Source organism: Arthroderma uncinatum, assembly GCF_011692745.1.
Source record: "Arthroderma uncinatum strain CBS 119779 chromosome Unknown scaffold3, whole genome shotgun sequence".
Lineage (NCBI taxonomy): Eukaryota > Fungi > Ascomycota > Eurotiomycetes > Onygenales > Arthrodermataceae > Arthroderma > Arthroderma uncinatum.
This window is the reverse complement of record NW_022983865.1, coordinates 1,344,410-1,359,158: the sequence shown is the minus strand read 5'-3', so window position 1 is coordinate 1,359,158 and position 14,749 is coordinate 1,344,410. Positions and strand designations below refer to the sequence as shown.

Sequence of the window (14,749 nt, the reverse complement as noted above, 5' to 3'; positions counted from 1 at the left end):
CTATCATGCCGGGCTTATTCCCGTATATTTTTTGATGCTCCGAGGCAACACCGACGGCGAAAGCTACCTGCAAGCATATAAGACGAGAGCTCCCTGCGCAAGGGGAGCTATCGTAACTCAACGGTTGATATTACAAGACTTGGATTTGCGTTGGGCAGGGAGTTCGTTTCTACCTGCTGGCGCCCAGAAGACTGGCTCTTGGTTGTACAACTTATGTACTTTTTGTGTATGCAACTTATATGTCCTCCGCACTGTCGGTGGCTGCGAGATAATCATAGCGTACATGCTGTGCAACTTCGGGTCTGTGGATTATTAGATTCGATAGGCTGAGACGGTACCATAACGGTCGACGATCACGGATTTAGTTAGGTACCTAGATTTGCAAACAAGACCACCAAGGAAAGATGTGGCTGTGAGACAGCGAGCAGTTCTGTGTTGATGGTTGATGGGTGATGAAGATTGACAGATGGCGAATATTATTACTCCTCCGTCAACACTCTCGTCCAGTCGAATTTCTTCCACCGTTTCCTGAATCCGTCCATCCTCCTATCAGTTCCTTGACGCCACCGCCCTTGCTTCTTAATCACTTCAGGACCCAAGTCGAGCATGCCCCCGATTATCTCACGCGCAAAGAGGTCGCCTTTCGGCCATCGATTGGTGTCTTCGACGATATGCCCTAGACCGCCGTCGAGTTCGAACCAGACATGGAAATAAGGCATCTCCTTCGACAACGTATTGCGGAACGCGAGCTTCCCGCCGCCTTGTCGTGATTTGGCAAGCGTGTCGATGACTTTCTTATGCTGAGTCCATTCTTCGTCCGCAGAGAGGATTGCTTCCTTGAAGAAAGCAGGAGCTGTTTCTCCGAGGCTGTAAGGGAGTGGCACTGCTTCCATGGCTGCGTGTCGCTTCTGGCCCGGCCTGGCTGCGTTCTCGTAGAAGATGACGTCTCGTCCCTGGTCATGATACATCCGAGTTAGACATTTCATAAAGTTACGGATCTCCTCCCATTCGTCGTCATCACATTCTAGGAGATTACTTCGATGCTGGATGGGTACGATGCATGTGCTGCCATCGCTCAGCTCGGGTTCTGTAGGGAGAGTAAGATAGACGCGAGTTGCCAGTGATACCACGGGTGCAAGAGGCGGCTTCCCTGTATCTTCGTGGTGACATAGTGGACAAGTGTCTAGGATTCGATTCATCTTCTGGAACTCGTTTATGGATGTGTTTTTAATGTTGATTTCCGATTTGTGTATTCGCTTCGCCAGCTTTGAAGCGTTTTCATCCATGTAATCAAGGTCATTCTAGATAGTCAGCATTGAAACATTGAGATGCAAAGTACGTCGTTGACTTACGTCGAATTTGGCATCTTTGGCTATGCGTTCAGCAAACCGCTGTCCCTCTCCTCCACCTCCACGGTTCCTGCGCTCTTCACGAACCATATCTTCAATGCTCATATCCTCATTCTCCTCAACCTGACTTCTCTCCCTACCTCGTTTGGTTTCTACCGCGCGAACTTCTCCTCGATTGCCGCCAGCTAGCATGCGATTATCCATGACTCCAAGCACGACGACGTCAGACTCTTTCTGGTTTGCAGCTCCCGCAACCGCTGCATTATATTGAGCTTCGAGCTCAGCTGCATCAGGGGCCCGCCTTAGCTTCGCCTTCATCATTTGAGCCTTTAGCTTGTTGAGGGAACTTGCGTCGAGTATTTTCGTTTCTCGCGGTGCTGGTTCGGTTTCCATCCGCTGTCCCTGTATGGGAGCATCGTTGCGCCCACCCGAGACCTGTCGTTGGCTATCTCCAGTGTCATCTTCACCGGTTGATTCCATATCCAGCTTCCTCTCTTTGAAAAGGTCTCCTGAAGGTTTCTCCTTTCCAACATAATCCTTGCCGTACCTGTCTCTCCGATCCAGCTCAATCTCTTCCTCCCTAGCATTATCAAACGACCGTAGATCACCATATCGTTCTATGGCCACCTCCTCGACCGTCCGGCCGGTCTCCTTCGCCTGTCTGAACACTGCCTTGAGCCTCGTCATGCGCCATTGTGCCCCGTCATCGCCAAATGTGTAGTCTACCTCCGCCGGGTCACCTTTTTGCACGGTATCAGAAGATGGAGAAGCCCCTGCATCCTTTGCAACGTCGAGAAGGTGTCGATTCAGCTCTTTCTCGTGTAGCTTTGTTCCAAAGTCAACCTGTAGCATTCGAGCTGTCGAGGGCTCCTGTGGCTTCTCCTTGGGTCGATGTATATAATCGATATCAAGGGCTGACGGCCCTTCCATCCACGTATCTCTCTGCAGCTTGGTTTCCCCATCCTGCTCTATAACGGGTTCTTTTGGTTCCTCTGCATCATCTTTCCTTTCAGCACTCCTGTCCCGATGGTGTCGCTTATGGCCGTGCTCCCTGTCTTCACCGTTACTCGTTGAATGCCGAGATCGTTTGTGTCTGCGTCTCTCGTCATCGTCATCGCGGTGCCGGTGTCTATGGGAGCGGTGCTTGTCCTCGTCGCGGTCTCTGTTTCGTTCTCTGTCGCGGTCACTGCGGTGTCGATGTCTTCGCTTCGATCGTTCGAGCTCCCTCTCTTCTCTCTCCTTCTCCTTCCTCTTATTCTCCGCCAATTCTTTTTCAAAATCTTCCAATGTCATGTTGCTGGCGTTACCTGTAGTGTATGTGTTGTGTAGGATGTGTTTGTCTCGGTATTTAACTTAAGTATTTAGCTTGCTAGCTTTGGATGACGTCGTGATCACCAAAATTTATTACTTTTGCGCTTTTGAAAGACTTGACGGTTAACAAACGACTTCTCGCTCTATAACCGCCATATCGAGAGGTTTGCTATACTGTCTACCTCGATCGCCTTATTCTACTTTCTACTGCTCTCATTTTCTTTTACTTCCTTGGACAGTGTCCCGTCGACCTGATCGCAGCGATGGCAACCCCACCAGTCGCAGTTGTCTGCGTTGGGATGGCAGGTATCAGCTTACCCTCTATTGTCTGATATTCATATTATAAAGATTTACTGATGAGTTATAAAGGATCCGGGAAAACGACGTTTATGCAGAGAATCAATTCGTACCTCTACAGCCAGAAGAAGCCGCCGTATGTCATGAACCTCGATCCAGCAGTACACTCAGTCCCGTTCGAGAGCAACATCGACATACGAGACTCGATAAACTACAAGGAAGTGATGAAGCAGTATAATCTGGGCCCCAACGGCGGCATCCTCACCTCTCTAAACCTCTTCTCTACGAAAATAGACCAGATAATGGCCATCCTCGAGAAGCGAGCTTTGCCCTCCGCAGACCAGGAGCAGCCGTCGACCTCGAAACCGATCAACCATATTCTCGTGGATACGCCGGGACAGATAGAAGTGTTTGTATGGAGTGCATCGGGCAGCATCCTGCTTGAATCGCTGGCATCTTCTTTCCCTACCGTTATCGCATATATTATCGATACGCCACGAACGAGCTCTACAAGCACATTTATGAGCAACATGCTCTATGCATGCAGTATCCTATACAAGACGAAACTACCCATGATCCTCGTCTTTAACAAGACTGACGTGAAGGATGCCGAGTTCGCGAAAGAATGGATGGCAGACTTTGAGAAATTCCAGGCCGCACTGGCTGAGGAGGAGCAGAACGGCGCGTTTGGTGGAGGGGAAGGGGGTACGGGAGGCATCGGGGGCGGTAGCGGGTACATGGGCTCGTTCCTGAACAGCATGAGCTTGATGCTCGAGGAGTTTTATCACCACCTGAGTGTCGTGGGCGTTAGTTCTATGACGGGAGACGGGGTGGAGGATTTCTTTGCTGCGGTAGAGGAGAAGCGCCAGGAGTTTGAGCGCGACTACAAACCTGAGCTGGAGAGAAAGCGAGCACAGAGAGAAAAGGAAAGACTTGAGAAGCGTGAGGTTGAGCTTGGGAAACTGCTGAAGGATATGAATGTCTCTGGTCCGTCGTCATCGTCGAAGGAGAAAGGGTATGAAGTCGAGACCGTCTCGGAGGCTGAAGACGATGACGACGAAGAAGAAGGGGAGGATGAACGACCCAGCGGAAGAGACGACGACGGCCTCTCGCAGCGATATAACAAGGCTCTGGCTGATTCTGGAGAGCAGGCAACCGAGGACAGCAGCTTTGCGCGGTATCTAAAGTCTTCCAACCTGGGGTGACTATCGACTTCACTGACTTCACTTACGACTTCACATCGACTTCACTATACGCCTCGAGTACTGTACTGAACATCCAGATAATGTCTAGGAGTAACGTCCAAGTAATGAATATATGAGAGTAAACATGACCAGGATGTGATGATGTCATACGTGGTGCTATTTAAGACAACATCAACTACAACAACCACTCAATTACTGTATACCACATTGAATAAATATGGACGTGAGTAGCTATATCTATTATACTAATAAGTCTTTATACTTACTAACAGATGCAGGGCTTCTATCCGTACTCCTACGGCACCTTCGCCTGGCTGACGCTCCAGGGCACCGCGCTCCTCTTCACGCCGAAGCTGATCATCACCACCTTGCTCGAGGAGACCAGGCAGCCTACACGTATGTCCAGTCCTTCTCTTGATATTCAGTGCTGACAGACGGTAGTGCTGGAAATCTACTTTGCGAGGAGCTGTGGAATGAGCCAGATAGCGATCGCTACGATATTCCTGATCCTCACTGGCGCGCTGCCGCTTGCATCCTCGTACTCTATCACGGCCGAAGAGTCTGATCCGAAGAAGGAGTATGCGTTCCCGGTGCTGCTGATCACGTCTGGTTTCCATGCGGCGGTCGCAGGCTACACGTACTCCTGGTATGCGGGCACTGGACAGGCCGGGTTTGCGGCTGGGATGGCTCTCTCTGGTCTTCTCGCCGCGATGGGACTGTGGTGTATGCTCTTCGCGGGCTCGGGGCGCATCAGCAAGAGAACTGGTGCAGACAAGCGGACGTCTGGCTTCCCTTTCAAGAACGTAGAGGCAGACAAGAAGAACAGGAAGAGGACTTGACTGTCTATCCTATATCTATACAAGCTATCCTCATCATCTATATCTATATATCTATCTATATCATCATAGCTTGATCTATAGCCACCAGTAACTTCTGACATCATCTACTATTTATATCATATATATCTACTGTTCATCTATCTACTATATCGTCATTATTTATTTACTCTATATCATCTATATCATCTGTATCATCATCTGTATATCATCTACTGTTTATATCATCATCTACATCATCCATGCTTGGCGTCACGCCGCTTCAACATCGCGTCGACAACTGAACAGAAGCATCGCCAGTTCGCCCACGATGGCCAGCAAGTCGCATCCAACGCCCACCGACGAGCTCGCGCAGCTTCACACCCTCAACGCCGTCTCGCCCGCCCCGTCGCTGGCCCAGGAGTCGCTGCAGCCCCGGCGCATCTCGCAGGCCTTCGCAGAGACCCTCGACGAGCCCGCTGAGCTCTCGCCCGCGCGGTCTACCGGCCACGGCCACGGCCTCGAGCAGGTCGACATCTTCCTGGCGCCGCACGATGGCCGACCGCAGCCAGAGACGGAGACGATCGCAGAACCGCCAGGCCATCAGTTTGTGCCGACGAGCGAGGTGCAGTTCGCGGCCTTCACGCAGCATGCCCTGCCGCAGAACATGATACCCCATTTCCAGGCTGCGCACGCCGACATGCAGATGGGCAGCTCGCTCGGGGACGGCCACTTCAAGAACATGAAGTCCATCCCGAACCCGCCAGATCTCGAGAAGTGGCGGGAGAAACTGTTCAACGTCGAGGACACCATCGTCCTAAGCGAAGAAGAGTACGTCCATCCCCAATTGGTAACGGGAACAGATGCTAACTGGTGCAGGTTCCAGACGTACTTCCCACACGTAGACAACGTCTACTCCCACCGCTCTACGCAGAGATATAAACGCAAGCCGTTCGTCTCTCACTACTGGGACTGCCGGCTGAAAGGTCGGCCGCCGGGCACGCCCAAGACTCACGATCCCAACAAGAAGAAACGAAAGCGAACTGCCCGGGAACGGAACCTATGTGACGTCAAGATCAAGATCACCGAATACTTCCCCGGCGCCATGAACGTCTCTCAGGATATGGCAGCGGGCTTCGAGCAGGTTTCCCCAAACACGCAGTCGTCTGACCTCCTCGTGGCACCGGGGTCGTCGAACGCACAGCTCGACGGCTCCCAGCCCTTTGGCGTGCTCACTCCCAGCGCAAGCTTGCCGCCCGGCCACCCCGGCGTGACTGGAGCACGCTACTATACCATCCAGCGTGTGAACGGGAACGGCGGGAACGGGAGATCAGACTCGGTCGAAGGCCCACACAGACACACGCTAGAGGAGAGTGACCGGATCAAGAAGAATAGCGTACAGAGGAACTTGCTGAAGGAGGAAAAGGACAAGAAGAAGTCAATTGTACGTCAACTTTTGCATTGATTTGATTATGCCCTGTTGACGTCGTGGTAAGCTGTTAACCCGGCAGCGTAGTCTCAGCAAAAGTCTTACCATAAACGCGCATCCGGCTATGCATTCGATACTGTGAAGAGGCATACAAAGGACAGTGACCTGAAGCTCTACGGCAGCTGTTTCTGGTACGTTTCTTTGGACTTTTACTCTATCAAACATGAAGTTAACTCCTCCAGCCCGTTTGTACAGCGAGTGTGGGTTGCGCTTGAAGTCAAGGGCATACCGTATCAATATATCGAGATAGACCCGTATAAGAAACCCGACTCCCTGCTCGAAGTCAACCCGCGTGGACTCGTGCCCGCCATCCGCCACGGTAACTGGGGCTGCTACGAGAGCAGTGTTCTCCTTGAATACGTACGTCAACTCTCACACTATACATGTTTCTCGTCTAACTTGAGTCTTCAGCTCGAGGATCTCGACATCGGTAAACCCCTATTACCACCCGGTGATCCACAGCTTCGTGCTCATTGTCGTCTCTGGGTAGACCATGTACGTCACACTCCATCCATCCATCGTCCCTCTCTCTAACAATACAAAGATAAACCGTCATATAATACCCTGCTTCTACCGCCTGTTACAAGAGCAAGACATCGCCAAACAAATCACCTACACTGAACAACTAAAAGACCACATCAGCAAGCTCGTCAACGCCTCACACGTCCACGGCCCTTTCTTCCTAGGCCGCAGCATCTCGTTCGTAGACATCCATTTCGCTCCTTGGATGCTACGGCTCACCCGCGTACTTAAACCGTATCGTGGCTGGCCTGATCCGGAACGAGGCAGTCGTTGGGCCGCCTGGATGGAAGCAGTAGAGCTAGACCAGCATGTCATGGCGACTACCAGTGCGGATGATCTGTACTTGGATAGCTACGAGAGATATGCAGGTGGGTGGGCAGTTTATACTCCCCATAGTTATGCAACGGACTATGCTGATAATGATGTATTAGAAAATCGCCCAAACACGTCGTTGTTGGCGAACGCTATTAACGCTGGACATGATCTACCCTAAAGTCGAACTGAACTTCAATCCAGGCCTTGATGTGTGGTGGCCTGGAAGTGGTGTTGTATTATTAAATGTTCAAGTTCATGTATATCATTCTCTAAACCCAACCCAACCCCTAAAGCAGGTGAACTGTATCTCGCGATGCATAAAATTTCATACTCGTCCTCAGTCAGCATCAAGGGTATAGTGCCTTAACTCACCAAGGCAGGCCATCCATCTTAGGCAACCGGAGCCATGATTCTCGAAGTACGTAGCTTCATCGGCATAACCTAGACCTTTTCCAGCGGCCTGCTCTTTTGCAAGGCCTTCTGATGCGAGTTACCCGCGCGTGGAATGCGTAGTTGGCCGGTTCCCTGTCCCAGTGACACGTAATGCCCTACCTAGACATGCGTCGACGTGGACTGACCTGACGCACATCTTCCATGGCTGTGCTAACATGTATATGCTACAGCCCCACGGCTGCATGCGGCCTTGTTGATACCCGATATCCTGCATTTGTGACGAAGTCCTGGGGTTGAAGCTATACGTCCCAGCCGTCAACCCAACTCCAGTCGCCGTCGCCACAACCACATGTATTTGTTCTATACGGTGGTTACCTAACCTAGCATTCAACCACCCCTTGCTCCTCGAGAAGGGAAGCCGCCGAAGCCGCCTCTCCCGCTCGGGTCGGGCCCTCTGGGACTCCGAATGGGGACCTGAGGCGCCGGAGACTGAGGTTGTAGCTGCGGTTGAGTCTGGTGTTGGGCCAGAGGACTTTGTAGCTCTTTATCCCGTTCAGACGATGTCTGCTCTTTCTCCTTTCTTTGAAGATAGCTTGAATTTGCCTTTGGTGCGTAACTGGGGTCATATAGCCGCCCCGACGCCTTTCCAGATGCATTAGAATTATCCCTTTCCCTTCTCTCTTTACCATCTCGATTTCCCCCTGTATTCGATCGGTTATTTCGCCCTTTTCTCTTCCCCTCGCTGCCTCCCTGGTGCTGTTGCTGGCCCTGGCGTGGGGGTGTGACGTTACCAGGCGACGAGTTACCTGACCCTGGCGTTGAACTGCCAAACAGCCTCTCTCGAACCTCCTCGTACTTGCGTTGCTTCTCCTCTCTCTCTTTCTGGGCTTTTGCAACTCTCTCTTCATACGTTAGCTGTCCAGGCCTCCTTTCGAAGTCGTCGTCGTCGTCATCCCCGTTATCACCGATAGATAGCCCGTGAACTCCACCTTCCAGGCCCGAGGCCGATTTATTGCCGCCGGACTGAGGTTTCCGTGCAAGCACTTTCATAGGCGCTTTGTATTCTGACTTGATAGGAACGGTCGATCGAGACTCTAGAAAGTGGAAAGTTTGCGGGGTTTCACTATGAGTATTCCTGTTAGCTCTGAACTGGGTAGAAACCAGGAACATTCTAGCTTACGCTTCAGCCCATAGCTGCCTGTTGAATTCGGCATGTTCTGCTCGACGCTGAGCTTTCGCAGCTCTCGTGGACAGCTTTTTCTCGGGTACCGGCTCAGCAGCAGACGGAGATCCCTGGCTCTGTTTCCGTACAAATTCCATCAGTTTCACATCGTCTATAGTTCACATCATTTATAGCATAATAGCCCAGATCAAGCAGATTAATGGCTCTGACATACATCTGCGACGTTCTCCCAGTCCTGGTCCCAAGCATCTGGGACTTGGTTCGATTGGCTACTCATAGTCAAGCCGCCGAATGACAATAGCTGGATAGCTGTATATAACCGGAATCCGCTTCAAGGAGACCAGCTGGTGGTGTGAATTCTCGTAGACGCCTCAGCTGCGGGGGCACGTTAACCGCCGAGGGTATCAAAGAGTCTGGCAGGATTCCTTCCTGAGCCTGCATAGAAGAGACAGCTGACGGTGTATGAAAGAGAGACGCCCTCGCAATAGCTTGAACACTCAGCCGGCTAAGTGGAATATCGTCGTATACTATGTGCTGCTTCTTGTCGACTTTTGCTCGTTCTTTCAGGCCAAAAAGGCCAAGTCATGTGACATCGATAACGATAAACTCGTTTCAATGACGACGAAGAGACAGCGAGACTGCAACAAACGAATAACTCGCACAAGAGACTCATTCGTGGCTAAGGATAGCTCTGTCTACAGGATAAAATCTCTCATCATGGCTGGTATGGCAGCATATGACATCTACACAGAGATACACGCAGAACCCTACGCGGATAGCTCGCTAACGTGAAGTCATAGCATCCTGTCTTGACGATTTCGACTCTGAGATGCTCTCCTCCACCTCATCGTCTCCTTCTGCGAAGAGTGTCCCTCAGACGCCTGCGGGAAACCGGCTCCAGGACGCATTATCTGGCGGGGCAATGGCGGAACTCTCACCACCTGGATCTCAGGGTCCCACGACACGAGAAGTAACCATGACGGGATACAATGAAAGCTCAAAGGATCCCTTGATACCGGCTGGTTTCTTGGTCAATCCCGAGTCCAACGACGAGATGGCAGAGGGTCCTGCGAGTCAGCTGCCGGCAGCGCTGCGAGATGAGCCCGGCGCAGCGTGGATGAACACGAAATCAGAGGAAGATGCGAAGAGGGCCCTTGAATACGTTGTGGACAAGGAATTTAGTCTGAGTACGATTTATTCTGCGGGGAACGAGTGAAATATCGCCGTCGTCTAGAAAGACTTGCTGACTTGTTCGTTATTTACAGAGGAGTTTGGTGATCCGTTCGACGACAGCGATATAAACCCGCGCAAGATAAAAGATTAGAGTGGCGGGTTCTCTCTTCTACGACGTAATGCGAGGCGTTTGGGATGGTTTAGTTCATAGTTCCTGGTTGAAGCACTGGATATCAGTAGCGGTGGCTTGTATGGGGGCCTGGTTGGCACGGCAACGGCCGCCGACAAGGGGGAAAAACATCATCGAAGAAACGCGCCAACTCATCTGGTCGATGACAGAATAGTTCATTCGAGGATTGAATAAAAACAACATAATAGCTGTGTCATTTTTGTTATCAACTCCACGGCTCCATCTTTCGCCTTATTGCTATTATTTGCTCTCCCTGAACCTCGTTCAACAAAACCTGGGATAAACCCCCTATACATACCAACTGCATGTACAGCGAACAGCGAACAGGAACAGCATCCTATCGAAACACCGTCATATCCCCGCCGTCCGAAAGCGATTGTTTATTCTGATTTGATTAATCGCCGCCAATATGGGGCAGGATACTATGCGATCGCCAGCACGGTATGGACTTCCAAATCTCGATTCACTTCCTTGCCTCAGGCGCAAAAGTCACCCTACACACCATCTATCTCCGGTCCCCTCAGTTATGCAAAGACACGTCGCCGACATGTGAATCTAATAATAACTAACTTCTTTACAGGAAGAGTCGCCTCTTCGATTACGAGCGCTTCAGATTTACTCCCGTAGCTAAGTCGAAGAAAGCGCACCGGCTCTGGGATCGAAAACCAACTACCCCCGTCGTTCCGCGCTCGAGATCACAGAAGATCTGGAAACGATACCTTGCATCTACGTCATTAGAAGGAGATGATATGCGCGACACGGATAGCTTCTGTACCGAAATAAACTTGGCTGCGACACTGGCGGCGCTACGTGGCGTGAAAAGGTTGCGACTTGCGCAAACTGCAGATTGGGAGCGTGGACGGTCGTTCTTGGAAACAAAGTGGGAAACTGAAACTGGGGACCGAAGACGTGAGTGGACTACCGACTTTACTATCAGGTTGTTCTATTGGAGGGTACTGATTTGTTGTCATTAGGAAAATACGTTGCGCCAGCGGAGGAGGGGGAGGATGTTGTTGATAGTGTGGGAACAGCAACAGCAACAACAACAACAACGTCAGGCGACTTATTAGTTCGGCAAGGTAGCGAATGCGATGGTCTGGGGCTCCTCGACGACGAGGTTTGTAGCAGTCCTTGCGTCGATCAGAGTGAGACTCCGCAACTTGAGGATACGAGCTCGCCGGAGGAAACAGTATCAGAGGCTGTGACGCCGCCGGAAGAGAGGATGATAAACGACGAGCTCAACCTGGAGAAGAAGACCACCTCAGATTCCTGCCCTGGAGAACGCGGGGATACTGAAGAGGAAACCTATTTTGATGCTGTAGGAGAACCGATGGCGGCTGGTCAGGGACAACGGGAAAAACCACCACACAGTACCTCACTACGGAACATCTCCATCCTCGACGGCGAGGATGCAGAGCTCATCTCGGACTTCCTCTCCCAGGCACAAGCCAAAAGGGCTGCCATCACCCCCATGAAGGGAGACGCCGCTGTTGACCGTGTTCCCGATTCCCCTACTCCCAACCCACGGCGTGCCCTTGAAGCCGTGGACAGCAACTCACCTCGCTCGCACAGACGACATGCATCTCCGGAGAAAACACAGCCTCCAAACCTCTATTTTACCAGACGTCCGTCGCGCGGAGGCTCTTCGAAGACCATCGAGATCGTGGAGAGGGAAAACGGAATGCCATTCTCTCCCGTGCTTGAGATGGCTTATGAGCATCACCGCCATGCACCCAGGATCCCAGACCAGATACCAATGCGCCGCCGTAAGGGCACAGAATTTATATTTATGCAGCGAACAGATGATCAGCAAACTGCGCTTCTCACCAAGGCCAACACGAGACTGAACAAGGGCACTAAACCTCCTTATAAACTACTACCTATACTCAACAAAGCCATAGCAGCTCTCGAGCAGAGTCCAGAGATCAACCAACCACGGCCACCGCAGGACCAATCGAAGAAGCAGGTGAAGTGGAACGACGACGCCCTGATTGAGTTCTGCGGGGAGAAAGTGCCCGAATTCGACGCGGACGTTTATCAGAACTCGCAGGCCATCGAACGCAGCTTGCGGTCCTCGTGTAGACGGAGCGCGAGCAAACCGCCGCAGCAACAGGTTGATGGCGTGGACAAGAGCAAACCGGAGGAACCCATCCCGTTCCTAGCACCGGTGTTGATACCCGCGCCAGCAACGCCGTACCGTTCCACGCCCGTACCGCGGAAGATGCGAAAGCTCGTTGGTGCCAAACACCTCGACGTCCACCCGAACGAAGGCGAGAGCCCACCAGTCACCCGCATAAATCTGACCATGAAGGCCACGACGGTGTTCCCTGGCACCCCGCTCCGACACAAGAAGACCTTCTCGCTGGCCCAGAGCGTTCCACGGACTCTCTCGCTGAAACCGTCGAAATCATCTACGTCGGCGTCGACGTCGGCATCGGCATCGGCGTCTGGACCCGGGCTGAGCTCCGGCGTTAGCTACCCAACCGTGCTACTCAGGAAACAGACGAAATCATAGATGTGCGTTGCACGACGCGCTGGGCGGAGTACGGAGAGCGAAAATTGAGTTAAAAGGGTTCTTTAATATGATCAACTGTCCTGGCTGTCTGTCTCTTGGCAGTCTTTCTTCCAGGGTATCAGGTTATCTGGTGTTACGGCAAAGCATTGGCGCGTTCTTGGGGCACATTCATCGTGTAATCATCTTCACAAATTGCAATTGACCATTTGATTATTCCAGCGCGAGCTCCTCTCTATCCCTTCGACGTCTAGCCCGCATTTGATAGATAAGCGTATTCGAGTGCGTGTAACCCAACCCCGTACCTTGTATATGATCCCTGGTGGCCATGTGTTTTGTTTTTTCCTCTCTCGAGACGGGCGGCGCCATCCCTGCCCTGCGCGTTGCCACTGCTGGCTAGGTGACACGTCAGTCTGCATGGATGACGCAGGAGGCACAGTCTACCCCTAGTATATCGGAGGAATGGTCACGCGGGTATCATGCCAGGGGTGCTAAACCTGTTCGCCTGTTCGTCTGTTCGCCGCAGGTAAACTTCATCGTCTATATACTCCGTTTCCAGGCGGCGGCTCATCACAGGCAGTGGTATATCTGTTTGCTCCCTATAGGGTGTTCATTGGCAGTAGGAACACCTGCGGCAAGCTTATAATTAAGGATGCACCTTGATTCTATTGATCTTGGCTGCAGAGAGCCAAGGTCATAGTCGAGCGATCTGTCCAAGAGCGTCCAAACAATCGCAGTCGCACTCTAACCCGCTGTAGGACTAGACTGAGATTGTCTTTATAGCTGTACTGTAGACTGTAGACTGTAGACTGTAGATGTTGTAGATGTTGTTGTATAGAGAGTTGTATAGTTTTGTATCGAGAAAGTCTTGATGTCAGGTGACTAAGCTTAATTCCGCTGTCTCAAAAGTCAATTTCCTTCAAACAAAGACCTTTTATCTCAACATTTCTATCTTCTATGTCTATCTATCTCTCTATCTCTAGCCCGTCAATGTCTATCTAGCCTGTCTATCTTCTCTATATCCTTATCTCATCTATATCTCATCTCATCTTCTCTATATCTCTGTATGTGTATGTATTATGTCATCTACGCCGGCGGAATGGACCGTCGCCCGATCTGGACTAGCGTGGGGTGCGGTTAAATAAGGTTTTCCTTACGCCAAAAATACGACCGCGTACCGGCCGGTATCATCCATACGCTGTAGAAACATCAAACAAACATGGAGACGAAGCAGATGAAGCAGACGAAGAAGAGGAGGGAAAGCAGGGGCAGGGCCAGGAGCAGGCCGCACGAGAGTTGACGCTGCGAGATACGAGCCAACGGTCCCTGCATGGCGGCGTGGTGGAGATAGTTCGGCGTTAGGGGGTACGGGCAAGGCGTCAGGTGATGCCAGAGCTCCTTCGCGCTCCTCCACTATCCGCATCTTCTTCTCTTCTTCTCTTCTTCTTCTCTTCTTCATCTTCTCTTCATCTTCTCTTCTCAACTTCATCTTCACTTCTTCTCTTCGACTTAATACTCTCAACTTATATCTTCATACGGAGTACTCTTCATACTCCTCTTCATACTCTTCTTCATTCTCTTCTGATATTCTCGATATTCTCGATATTCTCACTACCTACTAATACTCATCACTTTTACTCACGCCGACCAGGCTTATGAAAGTACGCTCCCTATCTGCTCTGATCCCTGAGACTCGCCATTGCTAGACTTTGCACAGTTATCGTCTCTACGTCTCGTCTTGTCTCCCCTCGTCTCCTCGTTTCTCCTCCTATACCTCTGCGGATAGTCAGCGCTCCGGCGTCGTTGTGTATAGATAGACAGCAGTTTGCCGTCAAGGAGACCAGGCCCAGTCGCGAATATTATAGCTTTGCTGGGAGAAACAGTGTCTGTCTCCTGCGTGCTGTGTGCCTGCTGTTGTCTCGCATAACATACATATCTGTACCTTCCTGTTGCCCTGCTCTGCGCTGTTCTGCTCTGTTCAGCCCATCCTGTTGT

The 14,749-nt window shown here is 51.4% G+C and overlaps 7 protein-coding genes across 7 annotated transcripts; 5 read left to right on the top strand and 2 right to left on the bottom strand.

The window, feature by feature from the left end:
- Positions 1 to 479: 479 nt before the first annotated feature.
- On the bottom strand, positions 480 to 2,642 carry GIQ15_04190 (cell cycle control protein cwf19; the record flags this gene model as incomplete). The annotated part of the gene is made up of 2 exons (XM_033551607.1): positions 480 to 1,301; positions 1,353 to 2,642. The coding sequence occupies 2 exons, from the start codon at positions 2,640 to 2,642 to the stop codon at positions 480 to 482; spliced, it is 2,112 nt and encodes a 703-aa protein (XP_033405337.1).
- Positions 2,643 to 3,049: 407 nt separating this feature from the next.
- GIQ15_04189 (ATPase NPA3) lies at positions 3,050 to 4,162 on the top strand (the record flags this gene model as incomplete). Its single annotated transcript, XM_033551606.1, has 1 exon — positions 3,050 to 4,162. The coding sequence occupies one exon, from the start codon at positions 3,050 to 3,052 to the stop codon at positions 4,160 to 4,162; it is 1,113 nt and encodes a 370-aa protein (XP_033405336.1).
- Positions 4,163 to 4,379: 217 nt separating this feature from the next.
- On the top strand, positions 4,380 to 5,001 carry GIQ15_04188 (uncharacterized protein; the record flags this gene model as incomplete). Its single annotated transcript, XM_033551605.1, has 3 exons — positions 4,380 to 4,385; positions 4,441 to 4,558; positions 4,604 to 5,001. 3 exons carry the CDS (start codon positions 4,380 to 4,382, stop codon positions 4,999 to 5,001), a joined length of 522 nt encoding a protein of 173 aa, XP_033405335.1.
- Positions 5,002 to 5,308: 307 nt separating this feature from the next.
- On the top strand, positions 5,309 to 7,459 carry GIQ15_04187 (uncharacterized protein; the record flags this gene model as incomplete). Its single annotated transcript, XM_033551604.1, has 7 exons — positions 5,309 to 5,808; positions 5,857 to 6,421; positions 6,494 to 6,597; positions 6,649 to 6,826; positions 6,878 to 6,961; positions 7,011 to 7,360; positions 7,420 to 7,459. The coding sequence occupies 7 exons, from the start codon at positions 5,309 to 5,311 to the stop codon at positions 7,457 to 7,459; spliced, it is 1,821 nt and encodes a 606-aa protein (XP_033405334.1).
- A 624-nt stretch (positions 7,460 to 8,083) lies between these two features.
- GIQ15_04186 (uncharacterized protein) lies at positions 8,084 to 9,156 on the bottom strand (the record flags this gene model as incomplete). The annotated part of the gene is made up of 3 exons (XM_033551603.1): positions 8,084 to 8,819; positions 8,877 to 9,030; positions 9,090 to 9,156. The coding sequence occupies 3 exons, from the start codon at positions 9,154 to 9,156 to the stop codon at positions 8,084 to 8,086; spliced, it is 957 nt and encodes a 318-aa protein (XP_033405333.1).
- A 440-nt stretch (positions 9,157 to 9,596) lies between these two features.
- GIQ15_04185 (uncharacterized protein) lies at positions 9,597 to 10,203 on the top strand (the record flags this gene model as incomplete). The annotated part of the gene is made up of 3 exons (XM_033551602.1): positions 9,597 to 9,603; positions 9,680 to 10,066; positions 10,145 to 10,203. The coding sequence occupies 3 exons, from the start codon at positions 9,597 to 9,599 to the stop codon at positions 10,201 to 10,203; spliced, it is 453 nt and encodes a 150-aa protein (XP_033405332.1).
- A 448-nt stretch (positions 10,204 to 10,651) lies between these two features.
- On the top strand, positions 10,652 to 12,757 carry GIQ15_04184 (uncharacterized protein; the record flags this gene model as incomplete). Its single annotated transcript, XM_033551601.1, has 3 exons — positions 10,652 to 10,683; positions 10,823 to 11,151; positions 11,217 to 12,757. The coding sequence occupies 3 exons, from the start codon at positions 10,652 to 10,654 to the stop codon at positions 12,755 to 12,757; spliced, it is 1,902 nt and encodes a 633-aa protein (XP_033405331.1).
- Between the last annotated feature and the right edge of the window lie 1,992 nt (positions 12,758 to 14,749).